Here is a 21952-nt window from a genome sequence, read left to right on the forward strand (position 1 = left end):
GATAGATAGATAGATAGATAGATAGATAGATAGATAGATAGATAGATAGATAGATATAGATAGATAGATAAGGGCGCCTGGGTGGCTCAGATGGGTAAGTGTCTGCCTTTGGCTCAGGTCATGATCCCAGGGTCCTGGGACTGAGCCCTGCATCGGGTTCCCTGCTCAGTGGGGAGCCTGCTTCTCCCACTCCCTCTGCTTCTCCCCCTGCTCATGTTCTCTCTCTGTGTCTCGAATGAATAAATAAAAAAACTAAAGTAAATAAAATAAATAAATAAATAGGATATAGTTGGTGATATGTTCTATCTTCTAGGTCACTCATTCTTTCTTCTGTCCTCTCCATTTTGCTGTTGAGCCTATAAAAGTTTTTGTTATTATAGTTTCACTTCTAAAATTTCCGTTTCTTTCTTGTTTATATCTATTTTTTCGTAAGTTTCACATATGTTCACAATTTTTCCCTGAAGAATTTTTATAATGGATGCTTTAAAATCTGTCATAATTCTAACAATTCTAATTCTAATAATTCTAATATCTGTGCCATCTTGGTGTTGACTATTTACATTATATTTTCTCATTCCATTTGAGATCTCTCTGCTTGTTAGTGACAGAAGTAATTTTCGATTGAAATATGGGCATTTTGAGTATTATGTTACAGGATTCTAGATCTTATTTAATTCTTGTGCTTTAGGAGGCCTCCCCAGTACCACCTTCTAGTAGGTGCAGCGGGCTCCACCTCATTACTGCCAGGTGGGGATGGAAGTTCAGGTTCTCTACTAGGCCACTATTATGAGAGATAGAGGGGCTCTGTGTCACAAGGAGGGATGGGAGTCTCCCCACTAGGCCTCCACTGATACACCTCTGCTGGACAGAGAGAGAACAGAGTACCTCATTACCCCCAGGCACCAGGGTACAAGTCCAGGTCTACATCTGACCCCTATTAGCTCAGGGTCACTGTGACCTTAAAGTTATTCTGAGCCCTTATCTGCCTTAACCTCTGCTGTACTGACCCCACTAAATGTATCCTCTTTTAAAGCTTTCAACTCCCTTCAATTTCAGGACATAACCCACTATGGATTTCTCTTCTTACCTCTCAAATCCTTCAGAATTTATTCATAAGAATCTCTTTCTTCCCTAACTCTCCAGATTCTGGTCCTTATAGCTCTTTTTCTCATTCTGTATTTCTACCCAAGCAATTTTACCTATTCTCATAATTAAACTACCACTTGCAAAGTAAAGCCTCCTAACTTTTTATGTCTCCAGGCCAGAACTCAAATGACCTTCAGAGCCATATACTCAACTGTTTATTGGCCCTGTCCCTTTTGTTGTATCACAAACATCTAAAAGCAAACTCACCCCCACCCCCAAACAAACCCGTTCTGTTTTTGTTCATTGCTTCACAGTCAATGACAAAATCATTTAGCAGGTCTCACTAGTCAGAAAGCTAGGAGTTATCTGCCAACCATTCCTCTCCTTCTTAATATCCATTCATTCAGTTGCTAAAGAACTGTACCTCTTAAAAAACATTTATTTCCTCTTCATTCCAATTAAAATGCCTTAATCAGGCTTTCTTTTTTTTTAAGTAGGCTCCATGCTCAGTGTGGAGTCCAATGTGGGGCTTGAACTCACAATCCTGAGATGAACACCTGAGCTGAAATCAAGAGTTGGAAGCTTAACCAACTGAGCCACCCAAGTGCCAGTTAATCAGGCTTCTTTTATCACCTTAATTAAATTTCCTTAAATCATCTCTCATCTAGCCATCCACAATGAACATGCTTGTCAAATGATCTTAAGGAAGCTCAATTATGGGACGCCTGGGTGGCTCAGTCTTTAAGCGTCTGCCTTTGGCTCAGGTCATGATCCCAGGGTCCTGAGATCAAGCCCCACATCGGGCTCCTTGCTCAGTGAGAAGCCTGCTTCTCCCTCTCCCTCTGCTGCTCCACCTGCTTGTGCTCTAATAAATAAATAAAAATCTTTATATTAAAAAAAAAAAGGAAGCTCAATTATTATACCACATCTCTGATCAAAACCTTTCACTCTTTTTAACAATGTACTCTTTTCCCAAACTGCTGGCTGCAACCATTAGTAGGCTATAAAATCAATCCAGCAGCTTTCAACAACCAGTTCTTCAAAAAAATATTGTTTTATGAAATACATTTGAATAAACTAGAAAATACTGGCAAGTGCTGGATACACTGATAGTTGTTTTGTTTCATATACACACTCACTTTATACCACAAACCAGTAAACACATACAAATTTATACATGTATAAACACACTGCACATACATGTATATGCATGTGTATACTGGGTCATGATGTAAGCTCTTCCAGGAAAGCTTCTTGGTCCCTTATATTTCCCAACCCCCAAAGAGAATGAAGCATTCTTTTGCTGCTGCGTCTATACCATGTTAATACTTCCGTCAATCTTTAATCCTGTATTTGTGTTTCCCTACAAGACCATAAACTTCTAACACAGTATGTGGCACACAGCTAGCACTTGATGAGTATCAAGTAAAATCATACTTTTGTGCTTGCTCAACAGTTTATTACCTAAATTAGAGTAGTAACAATTTTTTAAAGGCTTAAAACAGTGTAATGTAACAATACAATAAGCTAGTATTTATGAACATGCTGCATGTGCCAAGTATTTTCCTAATGCTTGACGTGTATTATTTAATTCTCATAGCCTTTTAGATGTCATTATTCTTCTCACTTTTTAAATGAGAAAACACAGGTAGAGACATTAATTTCCCAAATGTCACACAATAAGTGGCAGTGATGGAATTCAAAACCCAAACAGTTCTGATTCTAGAAAACAAAGATATATATTATAGAATGTTAAAGATATGTTAAAAGAAAGTAGAAAATTAACTTACTTCAAATAAAAGTCTATAATAACATCATTTAAAAATTCTCCTTCACTTAGACAGTGCAGATCCTCATTAGTAACAGAGATGCCTCCCTTAGCTGGAGGTGGTGGATATACTATCAATCTGTAACAAAATAAAACAAATTAAAAAACAAAAAAAAACAAACCACAAGCAAATGAACAAATATATACGTGTGTGTATGTATGTAACTGAAATGTAATAAAACAGAAAACAAATTTAAGAGCATTGCAATGTAAATGAATATTCTCACTTTTCCACAGGGCCCATGAAGATGGTATGATTCTCTCCAGTTTCTTCATCATCATCAAAAAATTGAAATTCTTGCTTGTTTTTAAGTTGTATTTTAGATTCAAGGGACACCTTGAAGTAAAGGTAAAGGATATTATCAGTTTACAAAATCAATTGGGAAATTTTTCAATAAAAAAGCAAGCACAAGGCAAGAATACCTTACAATTTAAAAAATTTTAAAATATGAAAAAGTATACATGATTTTTAACAATTAAAAATAAGAAACAGGCAAAACTAGGGCCCACATTCTCTGTATGTATAGTTTCTCGAACAATGATACTTTTCCAATTTTTTAACAATGGTTTTCTGGTATCTTGTCTATGATCTCTATCATCCTTATTAAATTAGATTATATCTGTAAATCCAAAGAACAGATATAATGGTTTTTGATTCTGGGAGTGGAGGCCCACCTAAGTTCAATGACTAGGCAATCCATGAGATATGGGAGCAGAGGCTCAGGGAACATAGTCCAATGAAATTCAGTTCCCCAGAATGAAGAAGTCCTTAAAGAAAGAGCCTTGCATTGAAATTTTATTCTATCACAGCTGCCTTATGGCTTCAGTTGCTCTTTTCTTCCTCATTAATAATCTCTTGCAGCTGGTTCTGCAAAAGAAAGGGAATGGTTCCCCTTTCTTCTGTTCTTTTTGTCAACCCACTAACTGTGTGAATAGCTCTTCTCTGTGAGACCTCTCTTGACTTCACCAAAATTGTGCCTTGAATAGCCCTATTTCCAAACTGTAGGCAGGTTGAAAGATTTTAAGTATTTCTAATAAATTAAGTCGGTTAAATTCAGTTGCAGGGTTAGGGGACAAATTTGTGTTATTTAACATTGTACTATGTGTTATAAGAATACACAGCTTTTGGTTCAGCTGGCTTCATAGTAACCCACTATATGATTAGTTATTCCAGAACTGGATACCTATGTTGATAGACACAATCAAATGGCATGTATTGTTTCCTAAGTTTTCAACCATGTATGCACATGTTACTTATAAATGTACATCAAGGACCAAAATTCCTTTATCTGTATTGAAGCCAATGGCATCATTGGGAACCACTAGCAAATTTAAGAGTAACAATCAATTTGGGGGCTCCTGGGTGGCTCAGTCAGTTAAGTGTCTGCCTTTGGCTCAGGTCATGACTCCAGGGTCCTGGGATTGAGTCCCACATTGGGCTCCCTGCTTGGTGGGGAGCCTCCTTCTCCCTCTCCCTCTGACTGCCACTACCCCTGCTTGTGTGCTTGCTCTCTCCGTCAAAATACATAAAATCTTTTTAAAAAAAAAAGTAACAATCAGTTTGAATGTAGCAGTATATGAACATGTATGTTCAGAGGAGGGGGGGGAGAAAAAAGGATGAAAGAAAAAGAAAAGATGAAAAGAATACAGTGTGGAAAGGAACTAAAACTGCTTCTGAGACCTATATCAAGTACTATTTATGTCACAAGTCACCTACCCGCCATTAATGTTTTGCCACAAGGTAGTTTACAAATCACATATAAAAGCAAATAATTCTGAAATGGAATTAAAAAGATCTAACTCCAAAATGAGCAGTATAATGAAACATATTTCGCTTTAAAGCTACCCATTATTTTAAAAACTAAAAAACATAATTACGTTTTTAATTTTGTTTTCTTTCTGCACACAACTTCCTTTGATGCTCTCTTCATATGTTCTTGTACAGGCAACAAGTCTGCTATTGGCTTCTTCAAAGGGGATTTTTGCAAAAAAATTGGACACATTATTCTTTATGCCAATGTCAGTAATGATACTTTCAAATACCATATTTGCCTGAGGATCAAGGCCATTTTGAAAAATTAAAATTATGTATTGTTCTTCCAAATCTGAAAAGAAATCAATATAACTTTAAGTATAAAAGAAAAAAAAATAGGCAAATAGATATTAGAAAAGAGTAACAACTAGTTCTTTCCAAGGATATCACCAGAAATCTGGTGTAAATGTTCAAAATACTGTTCGGTATACAGTGGATATATAATAAATACTGGAATAAAGACCAGTGACAGTGTTACCTAACAATGTCACCTAAAAGTTATCAAGAAAAAGGAACCAGAATACATTACCCTAGCAGCAAGCTTAAGAACAAATCTATTCATGGATGTAACTAATCTATTTCATCTCACAGAATCTGTATATAATTTTAAATATATTTCAATTAACATTTTTGTCAAACACAAATAAGAAACTGCCAGGTGAACTACTAATATCTCTAGAGAATTTAACTGCAAAAACTGCTATTCACTAATGTGCTGATTCTTGCAGCTTTAATAGTAGCTATCATTTATTCATCATTAAGCTAAAGCAATTACTACTGAAAAGTATTTACTTTACAATTAGTCATGCTATGTCATAAATGTTAGAGGTGAAGGGAAACAAACTGGAGAACTACCTCTATTATTGTAGAGGATGAAGACTTATTCTATGAGCCAGCAAACTTCCTACTCAGGCTGTTTCAAGGATTCCAGAATTATATGGTTGATTTATACTTAGCACTCCTACCAGTGCATTACAAAATTTTCATTTTACTCAGATTATAGTGTTAAAATAAGGAGTGCAAACCTTTTTTTGAGTTTTAACCCATTTCGAAAACTTTCTAAATGGGTAAACCTGGGTTTCATCTTTAGAAATTCCACTTTCTGTGGGCTGTTCTCCTCATCTATAACATGGGAATTATATTACATAATATATATGTGTGTGTATACATATAAATACACATAATTATATATCTTACAAGATCACTATAAGGATTATAGATAATACACATCTAAGGCATCTATTAAAGCACATTCACACTCTGCTATGCAATGCATTGTATGTATTATCATCATGTGTTCTACAAAACTTACTTTTTAATTTATTTGTTCCCTTAGAATCATTCCAAACTTTATCCTCCATATTCATTTGCAGTTGCATGCTCAGCTTTTGATAAACTGCTGGTATTGTCTGAAGAAACACAACTGGCAATTTTCGGACATTACACCATTCACATTTAGTTAGATCAGAGGTATTTAAAGTAATCCCTACAGGATCATTTTCTGGTTCTGGGGGAAAATAAATGGAATTAGAAAAGGAATCAATTCTTAAAATCATGAATGGAGGAAACGATGAGGAAATACAAGTTTAAAGTTAACCACATATTTGCTACACTCTAAAAATATTAAGTGTAGTGGGAAATGAAAAATATAACTATCTTAAAGAAACTTCTACATTTTTTCCAAATGAAGGGGTTTCTAATGAAGTATACTTATAAAATTAAACATAGGTTTTATGATGTTACAGAATGAAATCACACTATTAAGATACATGCCCTTTGTTAAGAAGATATATGTAATAACTAATCATCTTCATGAACTCCATGAATATCATTTAGTATTTTATTCCTGTAAAGTGTTTTATTGTAAAGAAAGCTTTAGTGAGTAAAAAGACATAAAAAAGCTTACCTTCTAGCTGTATCTTGATAAAATCTAAACAAAACTAAAAAATAAGATAAATTAGTACCAACCACGGTCTTATGAAGATTTTGCTACAAATACCCTAAATGACACATTATTTGAGACTTAGACTACAGAGGGCAGAAAAACAAAACCATCTACCATGTACTTAAATATGAAATATCCCCCCACTCCAAATTATCTTTCAGAAAGGCAAGCTTCACCTTTTTATTCAAGCACTTAGAACATTTTTTTTTTTTAAGGTTTTATTTATTTATTTGACAGAGAGAGAGACAGTGAGAGAGGGAACACAAGCAGGGGGAGTGGGAGAGAGAGAGCAGGCTCCCCACTGAGCAGGGAGCCCAATGTGGGGCTCTATCCCAGGACCCTGAGATCATGACCTGAGCCTAAGGCAGATGCTTAACGACTGAGCCACCCAGGCACCCCACTTAGAACATTTCTTATATTATTGGTTTATTTCTTAGAACTTCAAAGAAATGTTGACCAAATATTACAATGAAATCCTAAATACTCCTTACCTAGATTCAACGACTGTTAAAATTTTGCCACACCTACTCCCCATCACTCTATGTACATACACATCTCCTTTTTGCTAACCAGCATAAAACAAGCAGACGGCATCATGATAGTCCATCCCTAAATCCTTCAGGATACATCTCCCAAGAACAAAGATGTTCTCCTACACACCCAAAACAGCATTACCATATCTAAGAAGATCAAGATTAACTCCATCCAATATATACTTCTTACTCAAACTTTCCCAATTATTCAAAATTGTTCTTTATTGTGATTTATTTTAAGATTGTATTTATTTATTTGACAGAGTGAGAGAGAGCACAAGCCGGGGGAGCAGGAGAGGGAGAAGTAGGCTCCCTGCTGAGCAGGGTGCCCAACGTGGGGCTGGATCCCAGGACCCTGGGATCATGACCTATGCTGAAGGCAGATGCTTAACTGACTGAGCCACCCAGATGCCCCTTTTATTGTGCTCCAATTCATGATTCTGTCAAGGTTACATTTGTCTTTTTTGTCTACCCCAGTCAGGACCAGAAATTTGCCCCCTTCTGTTCTTCATGACATGACCATTGAAGAATCCAGGCTAGGTTCTGCAAAATAGACAACATCTTGAACTTGTGTTGCCTCATTTTAAAATTCAGGCCACATATTTCCAGCAAATATAGCATACAGGTGATGTTTTATACCTCCTACTATATCATACTTGAAGGCACATGATGTCAGGCTGTCCCATTACTGATACAAAGCTTAATCACTTGGCAAAGGCAATGTGCCAGGTCTTTCCGCTGTTAAGATATATTTTTCCCTTAGTAATTAATAGTAATCTGTGGAGAGATACTTGAAAGCTTGTGAATATCCTGTTGCCTAATAACCTTTCTGCTAATGGCTTTAGCATCCACTGAAGATCTTGTCTCAATCAGTTATTACTGGTAGTTATAAAAGGTGATTTTCTTTCTTTCTTTTTTTTTTTAAGATTTTATTTATTTGACAGAGAGAGACACAGCAAGAGAGGGAACACAAACAGGGGGAGTGGGAGAGGGAGAAGCAGGCTTCCCGCTGAGCAGGGAGCCCGATGTGGGGTCCAATTCTAGGACCCCGGGATCATAACCTGAGCCGAAGGTAGACGCTTAACGACTAAGCTACCCAGGCGCCCCTAAAAGGTGATTTTCTAACTAAATTCTTTTAACATAGAGAAGACATATTAAGCCCACTATATCCTGAATTAATACTCAACTTTGTGTGTTACATTAAGAGAGTGAAAAACGTAGACACAGGAATTTCAAAATGCATTTAAAAATAAATTGGAGGCCATTTGCAACGACGTGGATGGAGCTAGAGCATATTATGCTATGTGAAATAAGTCAGAAAAAGATAAATACCATCTGACTCACTCATGTGGAATTTAAGAAGAAAACAGATGAACATATGGGAAGGGGGAAAAGAGAAAAGGAGACAGAAACCATAAGAAACTTTTTTTTTTTGTTTGTTTGTTTTTTTTGAGAGGGAGAGAGAAAGAGAGGGGGAAGAGGGGCAGAAGGAAGAGAGAAAGAATTTTAAGAATCTTAAGCAGGCTCCACATCCAGCTTGGAGCCTGACACCAGGCTCGATCTCACAACCCTGAGATCATGACCTGAGATGAAATCCGGAGTCAGACACTTAACCAACTGAGCCAGCCAGGTGCCCCCAAACCACAAGAGACTTTTTTTTTTTAAGATTTTATTTATTTGAGAGAGAGGAGAGAGAGAGCACGAGGGGAGGGAGGAGAGGAGGGAGAGAGAGAAACACACTCCCCGCTGAGTAGGGAGCCCAACAATGGGGCTTGATACCAGGACCCCGGGATCATGACCCAAGCTGAAGGCAGACGCTTAATCGACTGAGCCAACCAGGCACCCCACCACAAGAGACTCTTAACAAGAGAGAACAAACTGAGTATTGATAGAGGGAGGTGGGTGGGAGATGGGCTAGATGGGTGATGGGTATTAAAGAGGGCTTCTGATGAGCACTGGGTGTTGTACGTAAGTGATTAATCACTGAACTCCACCCTAGAAACTAGTTTTACACTATATGGTCACTAAAATTTTAAAAATTAATTAATTGGACATTCTAGACTTTGGACATAATTCACCTGGCTCACTCAGTAGAGCATACAACTCTTGGACCTCAGGATTTTGAGTACAAGACCCAGACTGGGTGTGGAACCTACTTAAAAATAAGTTGGACTGATATATAGAAAGATGAACAGATACATGAAAAGCAAGTTTAGTAAAATGCTAACGGCAGAATCTAGCTGGGAGTTTTAGAAGTGTTCACTGTAAAATTATTTCAACTCTTCTGTTTAAAAATTTTCACAATGTAGAAAAAGGAAGCAAAGAAATATAAAATAAATTTAGTAATTATTACAACTGTGAAGTCTAGCATGTCACAAAACATACCTTCTAAAAACTGTTTGAAGGTAATATGCTAAATTGTTAGATGACTCAAAAAGTAGCAATAAGGATAACATAAACACTAACATGGAAACATTTAAATAACACTGTCATATGAGATATAAAAATAGAAGCATGTCTAAGTATCTGTCATTTAAAAATTTGTGTGTAACTGGGACACCTGGGTGGCTCAGTCGGTTAAGCGTCTGCCTTCGGCTCGGGTCATGATCCCAGGGTCCTGGGATCGAGTCCCGCATCGGGCTCCCTGCTCCACGGGGAGCCTGCTTCTCCCTCTGCCTCTGCCTCTCTCTCTCTCATGAATAAATAAATAAAATCTTAAAAAAAAAAAAAAATTTGTGTGTAACTAAATTACAAGTAGACACTGGGCTATTTCACCATCATCTCCAAGAGTTTCTAAATTTAAGTTAGTTTTATATCTTCTCAATTTTCTCACTGGAAAAATGAGGAATTGCATTATATTTGGGTATATGTGGTATTCCTAACAATGTAAGCCATTTTCCTGTAAAATAAAAGTATTTGCTTTTAAAGGCACTACTTTTAAATAAAATTGGCTGGCTCACTTGGTAGAGTATGTGATTCTTGATCTCAGGGTCATAAGTTCAGCCCATGATGGGTGTAGAGAGCTTACTTAAGAATAACCTAACCTAACCTAACCTGACATAAAATAAAAGGGGTGCCTGGGTGGCTTAGTCAGTTAAATGCCTGCCTTTGACTCAGGTCATGATCCCAGAGTCCTGGAATTGAGGCCTGCATCGGGCTCCCTGTTCAGTGGGGACTCTGCTTCTCCCTCTCCCTCTGCCCCTTCTCCTCCCCCTGCTTATGCTCTTTCTCTCTCAAATAAATAAATCTTTTAAAAAAAAAAAAGACTAAAAATAAAATAAAAAGATTTAAAATTGGCACTTCCAGATAGTACCAATTCTTGCAATGAAATGAATTTAAAATAATTAAATTACCCAATAATAAATGAGATTTGATAAAGTACATAAAACAGTAAAACATTTAAAATTGGTTTGAGATTAATGATGACATGGCAGATAAATTATTTCACTATAAAACATAAGGAAGTTATATTCAAGAAGAAAATGTCAAATCATCTCTTATTTAAAAAAAAAAATTTTTAGAGCAAGAGAGAGAAAGAGAGGGCCGGGAGGAGGGAGGGGGAAGAGAGAGAATTCCAAGCAGGTTCCATGCCCCAGCTCGAAGCTTGACACAGGGCTCAATCCCATGACCCTGAGATCATGACCTGAGCCAAAATCAAGAGTTGATGCTTAAGTGGCTGAGCTACCCAGGTGCCCCAAATCATCTTTATTTTTAATACATTACCTGAAGAAATTGCAGATTAATTATACTTCATCAAAGAATGTTCTCTTGAAAAATCCCATGGTACAACGAAAGTTAATACCATAGATTACAAAATTCCACATTATAAACTCAACTACTTATTGGCTGAAATATTTCACTTAGCATTAAAAAAAAAAAACCTGCATGAACACATTTATATTACATTTACTGCCTTTACTTATTTACATTTTTAAAAAATTTGTCTTTCATTTCTTAAAATAAATTCATGAAGTTAGTTTCTTTCACTAGATCATATATAACCTAACTTGGCAACTTGCATGTAAAAAATTTTTTTACTCCAATTTTAATGTATTTTTTTTAAGTAATCTCTAGGGGCGCCTGGGTGGCTCAGTTGGTTAAGCGACTGCCTTCGGCTCAGGTCATGATCCTGGAGTCCCAGGATCGAGTCCCGCATCGGGCTCCCTGCTCAGCGGGGAGTCTGCTTCTCCCTCTGACCCTCCTCCCTCTCATGCTCTCTGTCGCTCATTCTCTCTCTAGCAAATAAATAAAATCTTTAAATAAAAAAAAAAATAATAATAATCTCTAACATGTGTGGAGACTATTTAAACTCCTAGATCAAGTGTCACATGTTCTACAAACTGAGCCAGCCAGGCGCCCCAATGTAGTTCTTGTTAGCTAGCCTTGAGACCAATTATGTAACTTTCAACTAAATGTCTAAATTACCAGCAAAACCTTAATTATCATATTGAAAAGTTCTGAGTAACAGTGTTAATGTGGGGAAAAACCATAAAACCTACAAGGTACCCCTGAGAATTTTTGAGGTATTTTGACTTAGAATGACATTTTTATTAACTGACAGAAACCAGGAAAGATAATCTATACTATGAAGACCTGTAATAAAACACAAATTTCATAAATCCCTGACAACCTTGATGTATGTTACAATGTTACTGCGTACTTGATGTTGTAGTCTGTATATAATTTGCTTTAAATCTCTGGAGTACTTTTTTTAATGGTGAGAAGCTGGAGTTAAAGATTAAAAAAAAATGCAGGTTTCCCATACAGCTTTGCTCTAGTAAGAAATCAGGTCCATAATTCATTTTCTCCTACATTAACTTATAGGTCTTTTTGTTCCTTTTGATCATATTGTATCATGAAACTATGACTCCTAGAAAATAAATAACTACTACTTACCATAATTTAAATAGTAATAATAAAACTACCTTTTAACTTTCCTGATGTAATACAATGTGTTTTCTTAAAGACTCTGCTTTATGTATAAGAACAATACTAGGGGACCAGGTTTGAAAGAATAGATGAAAACAGATAGCTGGGGACACCAAGTTAAGTCATTATAAAATAAAAGGTACAAACTAAGTGCAGTGCTATAGGGAGATTAAGCTACCAATAATGTGTACAATACATTAGAAAAAAGAAAAATGATGACTAAGAAGGCTGGTTAAGGAGATTATATTAAAATTTCAAATAGAAAATACGCATTTGAATTAGACTGGTGGCAGCAGAATTAACAAGTATGACAAGTATAATAAGGACTACAGAAAGTCCTTTAGGCTTTGTGGACAATGAACTAGTCCAAAAGCACAATGCCTCTTGGGTGGCAATTTATTCCAATCATCTAAGAGTCTTAATGCTGCAAAAGACATTTTTCTGCAGCCCCCAAAGCTTTTGGATCCTTCTTTCTCTCATTATCGTTCTTTAAAATACTCTTTTCATGCACTGAGCTGGCACGAGAATAAAATAGTAAAATACTGGTTTTCTAACTTAGTGAGAATATGTATCTTTCTATGATGAATATGTCACTACCTTAAACATTACATTATAAGTTTTTACCCATTGATTTTTATTTTAAGGAGCTGTTTATACTTGTCTATATTCTCTTAAAGCAATTTGAAATCTTGAAATAATTTTTAATATTCTATTAAGTTAAACATTTTAATTTAAAAATTTTAAAATATTATATATTAGCCTTCCCTATGGAATTTTGAATCTCATAATTGGTACAGTAAAAAGCTTAAGAATGTACTTACAATTACAGGCTCTATTAATAGCCGGAAGAGTGTTCCTACTCGTATACTTCGACAGTTTAAAATGACACTGTCAAAGGAACTTTGGCAGCTTAAAGATACAGGATCAACTAAAGTTTCTTGAGATGTCACTTTACGACGTTTTAGAGGTGTGTTGACAATAGAATTACCAAACTGAAAAAGAAAAATAAATTTTCACTTAATTAAGCAACTAAAACAAGGCTGCAAACTAAGTACACATATGCAAAGAGGATGCAACATAAAAAAATGTAATTATCAAAACATAAAAGACTGATTTTACTTCAACAGGAGAATATTTATTGATTTCATACAATAGAAATCCTTCCTATTTTGTCCAGCTATATCTTATCTAGTCATTACATGATATTCCATTAATAGCACAGAATTGAGAAATGGTAATTAGGGAATCAGACTGCCTAGGTTCAAATCACAGCTATACCACCTTTTAATTATCTGATTTTTAAAATAATTTGATTTCCTAAACTGTAAAATACTGAGTATTCAAATGCACTAATGTATACAAGCAGCTTAGCACAGTGCTTCATGCACAGTAAAATGTTAGACGAAAGTTAGCTAGTAATAGTGGTAGTGGTTATAATGCTTGGATTAAATCAGCAATTCTTCTTCTTCTTCTTTTTTTTTTTTTTTAAGATTTTATTTGAGAGAGAGGTGAGAGCGAAAGAGACCATAAGCAGAAAGGGGGTGGGGGGCAGAGGGAGAAGCAGACTCCCTGTTGAGCAGGAAGCCCGATGTGGCTTGATCCCAGCAGGATCATGACGCAAGCAGAAGGCAGACGCTTAGCTGACTGAGCCATCCAGGCATCCCTAAATCAGGAATTCTTTAGAAAACAGGTACTTAGATGAATGGTTATTTACAAAAAGATTCTTCTTTATATATTTTAAAATGTTAAAGTACTTGATCTATTAAGATTTCAGCCACTTCCACATGCGAATTAATCATAATATATTATTTTGAGTATATAATTTAATTGTACTGAAGTTATGCTAAAAATTTTATTATTATCACAAGAATAAAACATGATCTTGACAGAAGGCAAGAAAAAAAAAATCCACTGCATAGAGATAGGCACTATTTTCCCATTGTCCCTCTAGAGATATTTCTATGATGTATGGCATAAGAAAAAATATGTATTAAAACAAAACAGAGACACACACACACTACACACACACACACCCTCCAAACTGCTTTTTCAGGCTTATTACAGATTAATCATGAATATTTTCCAAAATTATTAATAGAAACCTATTAAAGAGGTTTAAAGCCCTTTTTTTAGTTTCAGAATTATTTCTTCAAATGAAATGTTATTTAGTTCATTAATAAAATACATAATTTAAGAGCTGCTCCAGTTGAATCCAAAGTGGAGAGGCTGAGTCTAGAAGTGGGTGGTCCACATCCTCCCAAGAAGCCTCTAAAAGAGCACTGAGGAACCCTTATTATTCAGTGTGCCAGTCTGAAAACTGTTCACCCACAAATTCCATCATATGGAAATTCATTATTTATTTCATTGAACCATCCTAGGCTGGATATATGAGTTCTTTCTGACCTTACCCCATGACACACTATTCTCCTCCAAGCATTTTTGCAGCTAAATCATGGTATTATATATAACTACTGTCAAACTGCCCTCCAGCATAGCTATACCAATTTACACACTCAACTTTCCATTTCTCCAAACACTAACCAAAATGAACACTATTACATACTTCAAAAATTTTCAACAATCTGACAGTTAACAAAATGTATTTTAATTTCATTTTCAGTACTTCATTACCTTTTTAAAACTATTCATTTCCTTTACTCATTTTTCTATGGTTTGCTTCCATTTCTTGATTTTTAAGAAACAAAAAATACGTAAAGGACCAACTCACACTGTCACACAGTTCACTGTTTCTCCCCCACTCACATTTACCTATCAAATTCAGCTTATGGTGTTTTGGTATACTGTTCTGTACTTTCCATTTAATAAAATATATTCATCTCTTCATTTACTATTTTTGCTTGGCTGAAATGCTTGAAAAGGCATTCCCAAATTATATTAAAAATAATCCATATTCTTCTAGCATCATTATAGTTACTTTGTTTTTCATTTGTTTTCCATCTTAACAACGAAGTATATATGTTTCCATATTTTTATCTATACTGATAACAATTCCTGACATGTATATGTAATTTTTTAACATACAAGTTTTTATTTTTTAAAGAAGTTCTTTTTCTAAAAATAAAAAAATATGCATAAATTTCTGTAACTTGGTATTCCTACCTACCAATACCATGTAGAAATCCTAAAAGTCATTTATACAGCTCTAATTCTTAGTCAATGGCTGCATAATAGTCTACAGTATGGATATACCATAATTTCTCCAGCCACTTCGTATTAATGAACAATGATTCTGTTTGCATTTGTTTGCCAATAATCATGTTTATACATACGGTCTTAGATACTCCCTCTCTGTAGGGAAAAGTTTGAGACTGAGTCTAGGGAATGAATATTTTGGTCATTTAGCACACATTAAAAAATTTTAATAGATGTTTTTACAACTGCTTTCCCAAAAGGCCATAACAACTTTCTTTTCCACCTGCAAATCAGAAAAGTACCCTTTCCCTTGGAGTCTAGCCAGCAGTCCATATTAATTGATTTTGTATTAATTTTTAAAGTGTTAAGTTCATCTGAATTTTCTCCCCTTTTTGTCTTTTTCTATCTTTAGATTACAAATTACAAACATTCCTTTCTAGATCCATTTATTGACATAATTTCTGTTATCGTTTGCCACCTGAACATTTTGAAATTTTTATATATTAAAATATAAAATAAAACATAGCAGACAATAGTATCGTAGTATAATACATCCAAGTTAAAAATGACTTCTCCCTGTCCACTAGATTATACAAATATTCATACTTATATTTCACTATAAAATTGATGTTGTTTCTTCTTGTTGAATTTTTCACATTTTAAGCTTTTAACTTAACAGAAATTTATTTTTGTATATGTTTTAATGTTCTTTTAAATAATCTTCCAATTGGTTATTTTAAGCCCCACTTAATGAATAATTTATCTTTTTCTCCTAATGACACTGCCAAATTTCCCTCTAAAAAAAGTATTTACATCCCAAAGGGGGGACTTAATCTGAATAAATGGCAATAAATATGAAAAGTACCTGGTCTTTCATTCTTGCTTTTCTTGGCAATGTAACTGTATTTAACTCTGAATCTGCTGGAATGCTTCTTAGTTCATGCTCTACTCTACAGATATTTTCATTTAGTGCTGCTTCTACTTTTCCAGTGGATGGTGCTGGGGAAGAACATGCTGAATCAGCAGGTTGAGGAGATATGCTTTCTCTTCTGTTAGTCCTGTCATTGTCATCATCATCATCATCACTGGACAAAATTACTATAAAGAAAATGTTAAATACTTCAGGTATTTCATTTCTGTCAGTTAAATATGTAAATATATTATACCAAAGCAGGAGATATACCAAATTTGCTTTGGATCTCTTCCAGAACTGAGATTAATAAAAATGAATGAAGATACAATCCATTCTATCTGATGAAAAGTTAAATTTGGAGACAATTAAAAATGAAAAAAAGCATAAGAACTAGCTTTTTTTAAATAGAATATACAAATATGAAATTATTCTGTAGTCCATTACCATCACCCACACAGGAAACATACACAAGTTATAGCAAAATTTAAATGTTTATCATAGATCTATTTCAGGGTTCTAGAAAGTCTCAAGAATGAAGATAATCTGCATTGTAAATAGCATGCATTGTAAATGTGTGTGAAACTCCATGTGACCAAATAACTTTATTTCACATAGGAAATCACTAAAATCATAATTGGTCCTTGGGAGAATGTGGACCAGTGTTCATTGCTCAGTAAATTCTGTGGAGTAAGTGAATATGGGCATGAAAAGATATTATGAAGGGAATTTGCTCTTAGACCTTCTGCTCATTACTGGTCTTATCAAACCCATCTTTATATCATAATTCCCCAGAGCCACCCACAATGCACTTGAGTCAAACCCTAACTCCTTACTATGGTTTATAAATGTACATAATCTGGCCACTGCCTACTTCAACTTTCTTATACTACTCTATTATCCCCTCTTTCTGCTCTAGGCACACCATCCATTTATATTCTGTTCCTCAGACTCCACAGCTTGTTTTTGTCTGGATTGCAATTCCCCTAACACTTTGCATTTCTGTCATCAAATATTAGCTTTTTGACTGATTACCCAATCTAAAGTAAGCACACAGGTACTTGGCATATTCATAACAACTGTGATATAAATTTTCTGTTGTTTTTTGTTGTAGATGTTTACTTGCTCTCTCCTCACTACATAAAAACTATGAGAGAGCAGGATCATTGCCTTGTTCACTGCTATATTCTGAGTCTAAAACCACCTGAAGAAAAAGAATTCAAAAATCATGTGTTGAAGAACACATAAACTTGTAGAAGCAATTTTTTTTTTTAGAATCCCATACGTAAATGTTTAGTTAATATTTTTTGAGTAATACACATGCCCCAGAGAGGCATAATCCCAGCATCACTCCACTTGTCTTTTTTATTTTGCTGTCTAGTCTCAGGAGCAAATGCTTAACTGGATCTTTTTGGAACCATTTCATTAACAAAAAACCTAACAAGCCAGATTAGCAGGTCTAAGCAGATTTATACATATTTGAAAGTTAGGGTTTTTTAATTTACTATTTACCTCAGTTTCTCTTCTCTGTGAAATTAGGGTCTAAAATGGTACCTATTTCAAAGAACTGTCACAAGAACAAACGATTTAATATATAAAAGGTTTAGCACAGTGCCTGACATATATAAACTTTAAAAAAAAGTTCATGAACTACATAATTTATTTACAAAAAAACATATAGAAACATATATATTAAAGAGGAAGCATACTGTTCCATTGATAATTTTATGATGCTTCAGGGACATTAAAACCTCTCTATCTACCTATAAAAAATTCATTTAAAAGCCCCAATCCTGCAACAGATAGAATCATACTACGTGGCTCTTGTTTTATTAACTTAAAATAAATGAGGGTTGTGCTCAATGACACCATAATTGCAAAGCAAGTGGGAAGTGTGCAAAGACACCATATACTTAAAAATCTTGTTCTCATAGCTAATTTCATTCTGTATATTCTATGTGATATATAAGATTCTGCATCAGGGTCTATGATGGACGAATTGTGTCCCCTCAAAATACATATGTTAAAGCTCTAAACCCCTGTGACTATTTTTGGAGATACAACCGGTAAGAAGGTTAAATGAGGTTAATAAAGGTTAAATGAGGTCATAAAAGTGAGGCCTTAATCTAATAGGACTGGTGTCCTCATAAGAAGAAGAAATGCAGAGGTTTCTCTATGCAAGCATAGAAGAAAGGCCGTGTAAGGACACACTGAGGAGGTGGCTGTCTACAAAGTGATGGCACTTTGATCTTGGACTCCCAGTCTCCAGAACTGTGAGAAAACAAATTTCTGTTGTTTAAGCTACTCAGTCTATGGTATTCTGTTACGGAAAACCAAACACACTAATACAGGATCTTTGTACTTATATTCCATCTTGTTCCTATAGATATCAGCACATCCTTCTCTTTACTTCATTCTGGGCTCTCTTCAACAGTTACTTTATCAAAGGTGCCTATTCTACCACCTATCTAAAATAGCACCCTTCCTCATCTTGACACCTAACAATTAGCACACTCTATTCCTTGGACCGTCCTTCACTTTTCTACACAGAATTTATCACCACTACTTGAGACACTGTACATTTTATTTACTATTTGACCACCCAGGACATAATAAAAGTTTCATGATAATAAACTACTTTAATAGGAATACAAATTTAAGAATGATTAAGTATATAAGGAAAACAGACTTTAGAACCAGAAAAACCTGTTTTATGAAAATCTAAACTCAAACAGTCCCTAAGTATACAATATTGAGAAGTTAAGCTCCTTAAGCCTAGGTTGCCTCATTTATAAAATGGGATGTATTCATGTCTACCTCACATGCAAAGCAAGGCACATAAGCATTCAATAAATGATATTTTTATTACTAATAAAAAAGATTCTTAAAACCTATTTTTCCACATATTTTAATGGGAAATACTTAGTCTTCATTTTTTTTTTTCCTTTTTTGAGCAGGGGAGTGAATGAAATTTATGCTTTATGGTTTTAATTCATGGTTGATATGGTCCTAAGTCAAGCTCTGAATATTAAACCACTTAAGGCACCTCAAAACCACATAAATTTATTTTCTTTTTAACTTACCACCTTAGCCTTATTAACTTCTAGTTCTCTCATCCTAGAAATCTCCTCAGGATGGTAAGTTTCCTATATAACATTTGGCTCAGTAATAGTACCCAATAACTACCTAGTGAGAGTTTTCTTCATATCTAACCATTAAAATGTAAAAACCTCACCATTAGGAAAGATTCAAATGACATTAACAATATTTAATATCGTACTGGTATAACACTAAAATGTATCATAAAATACTCATCAAATACCAACACCATCATAATATAACAGAATGTTGGTTAGACACTCATCATACAGTAATCATTTTTTTAACTGAGTTCTTTTAAGATTTATTTATTTGAGAGAGAGAGAGAGAGCATGAGCAGAAGGGCAGAGGGAGAGGGAGAGAGCATCTCAAGCAGACTCTGAGCTGAGCGCAGAGCCTGATGTGGGGCTCAAGCTCATGACCTTGAGATCATAAACTGAGTTGAAACCAAGACTTGTAAGCTTGATCAACTAAGCCACTCAGACACCCCTGAGTTCTTTTTGAAAAATAAGCTAATGTACTGGTATGAGCTAAGGTTTTTACATTGACTCAAATTAAAATAGAACTTGACATATTTCCCAGGTTAAAAAAATTTTTTTAAATTTTATCCCCTTTTATTTACCAGTTTTTAAGGTAATGATTTGGAACCTAAGCAACCTCCAAAGGTAATCAATGGAGAGCTTTTCTTCTTTTGGGGGGATATCATTATGAGCTAATTAATTTTAATATATTTGACATATTTCAATAAATAGTTATACGTTTTGTGACCCAACCAGTCCCATTACTGGTCAGTAGGAGCCCTTTCTTTTTTAGCTCCTGTGTCCTTTTGACATGTCCATAGCCGTTTTTGACTGCTTCCATGCTTCCTGACATGAGTAGATGATCTAGATCTATTAAATATACTCCTGCTCTGGACTTGGAGTCAGCCATTTCTCTGAGAAGTTCTAGTTATTTTTACTGAGAAATGGTATTCAAAAAACACAAATATGGGAACTAGGATTGTTCACTTCTATTTAAGAGAATATATATAATAATCTCACACTATTATGTCCAATTCAAGCTTAAAATTATGGGATTTTTATTTCTCTGATTTTACTTTTGAACTCCCTTTCACTAACGATGAAAATCCTGGTTTCTGGAGACACTATAATTGCTTATTGCTTTATCAATATATGTGTTTAAAAATAACAATACCAATATTATTAATAACAATATTACTAAGTACACTTAGGATTTCTTTGCAATTCTATTTAACCTTAAAATATATCACATTAGGAATGTATAGCCACAATATTATCTTAATTTAAATTCACTTGAAAGAATTCTCCTGTGTGTTCAAGCCACCGACTAGATACATAAATAGGTTCATTAGTTTCATCTTGGTTTTGGTTTTTTTTTAAACTTCCAATTTAATTTTGTTTTATAATCATGTAAAACATTTACATGGTTCCAAAGTCAAATCTACAAAAAAAGAGTTTGTTTGGAAATATCTAACATCTATCCCTAATTCCTACATTGTTTCCTCCCTTCTAACCAACTACTTTTTAAAATTAGTTTTTGGTATATCTTTCCATTTAAAAAAATCCCTATATTCATTCTCCTGCCCTTCACAAATAAAGGGCAGCACATATTCACCCTGATCTGTACCTTGCTTTATTCATGTTATTAAAGATCTTAGAAATCATTCTACAGAATATTGAGATCTTTCTCTCCTTTTGCAGCTATGTGTACTATAGTTTATTCAACTACTTCTTGATTGATTCCAGTCTTTGGCTATTTATTACAAACAGGACTGCATTTCATATACACACATTTATGCACCTATGTCTAAAGGTAGGAAAAAGATTTAGGGGAAGAGTAAAAGTGGCAAGGGAACTAATTTTCACTGAGTCCTTTCTGTGTATCAAATACTTTCTTTACTGGGCTTTGCTAGGCAGTTTAAATGTTATTTTATTTACTTCCTCAAAAACACTGTCAGGCAGAAAATAATCCATTTACAAATCAGAGAGATTAAATTAACTGAGCCAAAGCTAGAAAGTTGGGCATTAACTGGCATTTGACCTATGACTAGGGCCAAGGTCTGTGCTTTTCTTTTTTTAACTATTTAAGATGGACAGGATGAGAAGAAAGTCAGTTATTTTCCAACTACATGGACAGTTTTAATCATCTACCCAAAAAACATGTTACATAACTGACACAAGAGATACCTATTAAAACTACACTTCTCAAATATGCTCATGTTCACATTAAAAATATATGTAAAAAATATTGGATTGATATAAGTAATACTAAAGGGAGTAAAATACTTACTTGGATCATTTAGGTCTGACAGGCTTGTTTTCCTTTCTTTCAGGTTTGTGATTTTGGCTACTTTTGCCCTAGGTAAAATGACTTTCCCATTAGTCTGTAAATAATTCTGTCTACTATCATCACAATTCACAATAATATCAACTGGAATCTTTCCCACACTGTTGCCATAAAACTTCTTGGATGGTAATGCTGTGTTTTGTGCCTTCTGTCCTCCAGAATTCTGATGAATTGATGTTCTTAATAATGGTCCAGTAGATTCACTCAAAGTTATAGCTTGTCTGCAATTTCTTTGCAAATCCTTAGGAAAAAGAATACCACAACTTTGGCATTTGGTCTGATTTTCCTT

General features: G+C 34.6%; 1 protein-coding gene across 1 annotated transcript in view; it reads right to left on the reverse strand.

Annotated features, from left to right (window-relative positions):
- Nucleotides 1-21952, reverse strand: part of SENP6 (SUMO specific peptidase 6) — a 115490-nt gene that overhangs the window by 24689 nt on the left and 68849 nt on the right. Inside the window, exons 9-16 of the mRNA XM_021693054.2 lie at nt 21607-21904; nt 16153-16385; nt 12956-13126; nt 6634-6667; nt 6040-6234; nt 4793-5019; nt 3142-3251; nt 2877-2993 (exon numbers count right to left, since the gene is read on the reverse strand). Of these exons, the coding sequence (XP_021548729.1) occupies nt 2877-2993; nt 3142-3251; nt 4793-5019; nt 6040-6234; nt 6634-6667; nt 12956-13126; nt 16153-16385; nt 21607-21904 (1385 nt within the window). The remainder of the gene's footprint in view (nt 1-2876; nt 2994-3141; nt 3252-4792; nt 5020-6039; nt 6235-6633; nt 6668-12955; nt 13127-16152; nt 16386-21606; nt 21905-21952) is intronic.

Source organism: Neomonachus schauinslandi, chromosome 8, assembly GCF_002201575.2.
Source record: "Neomonachus schauinslandi chromosome 8, ASM220157v2, whole genome shotgun sequence".
Classification (NCBI taxonomy): Eukaryota; Metazoa; Chordata; class Mammalia; order Carnivora; family Phocidae; genus Neomonachus; species Neomonachus schauinslandi.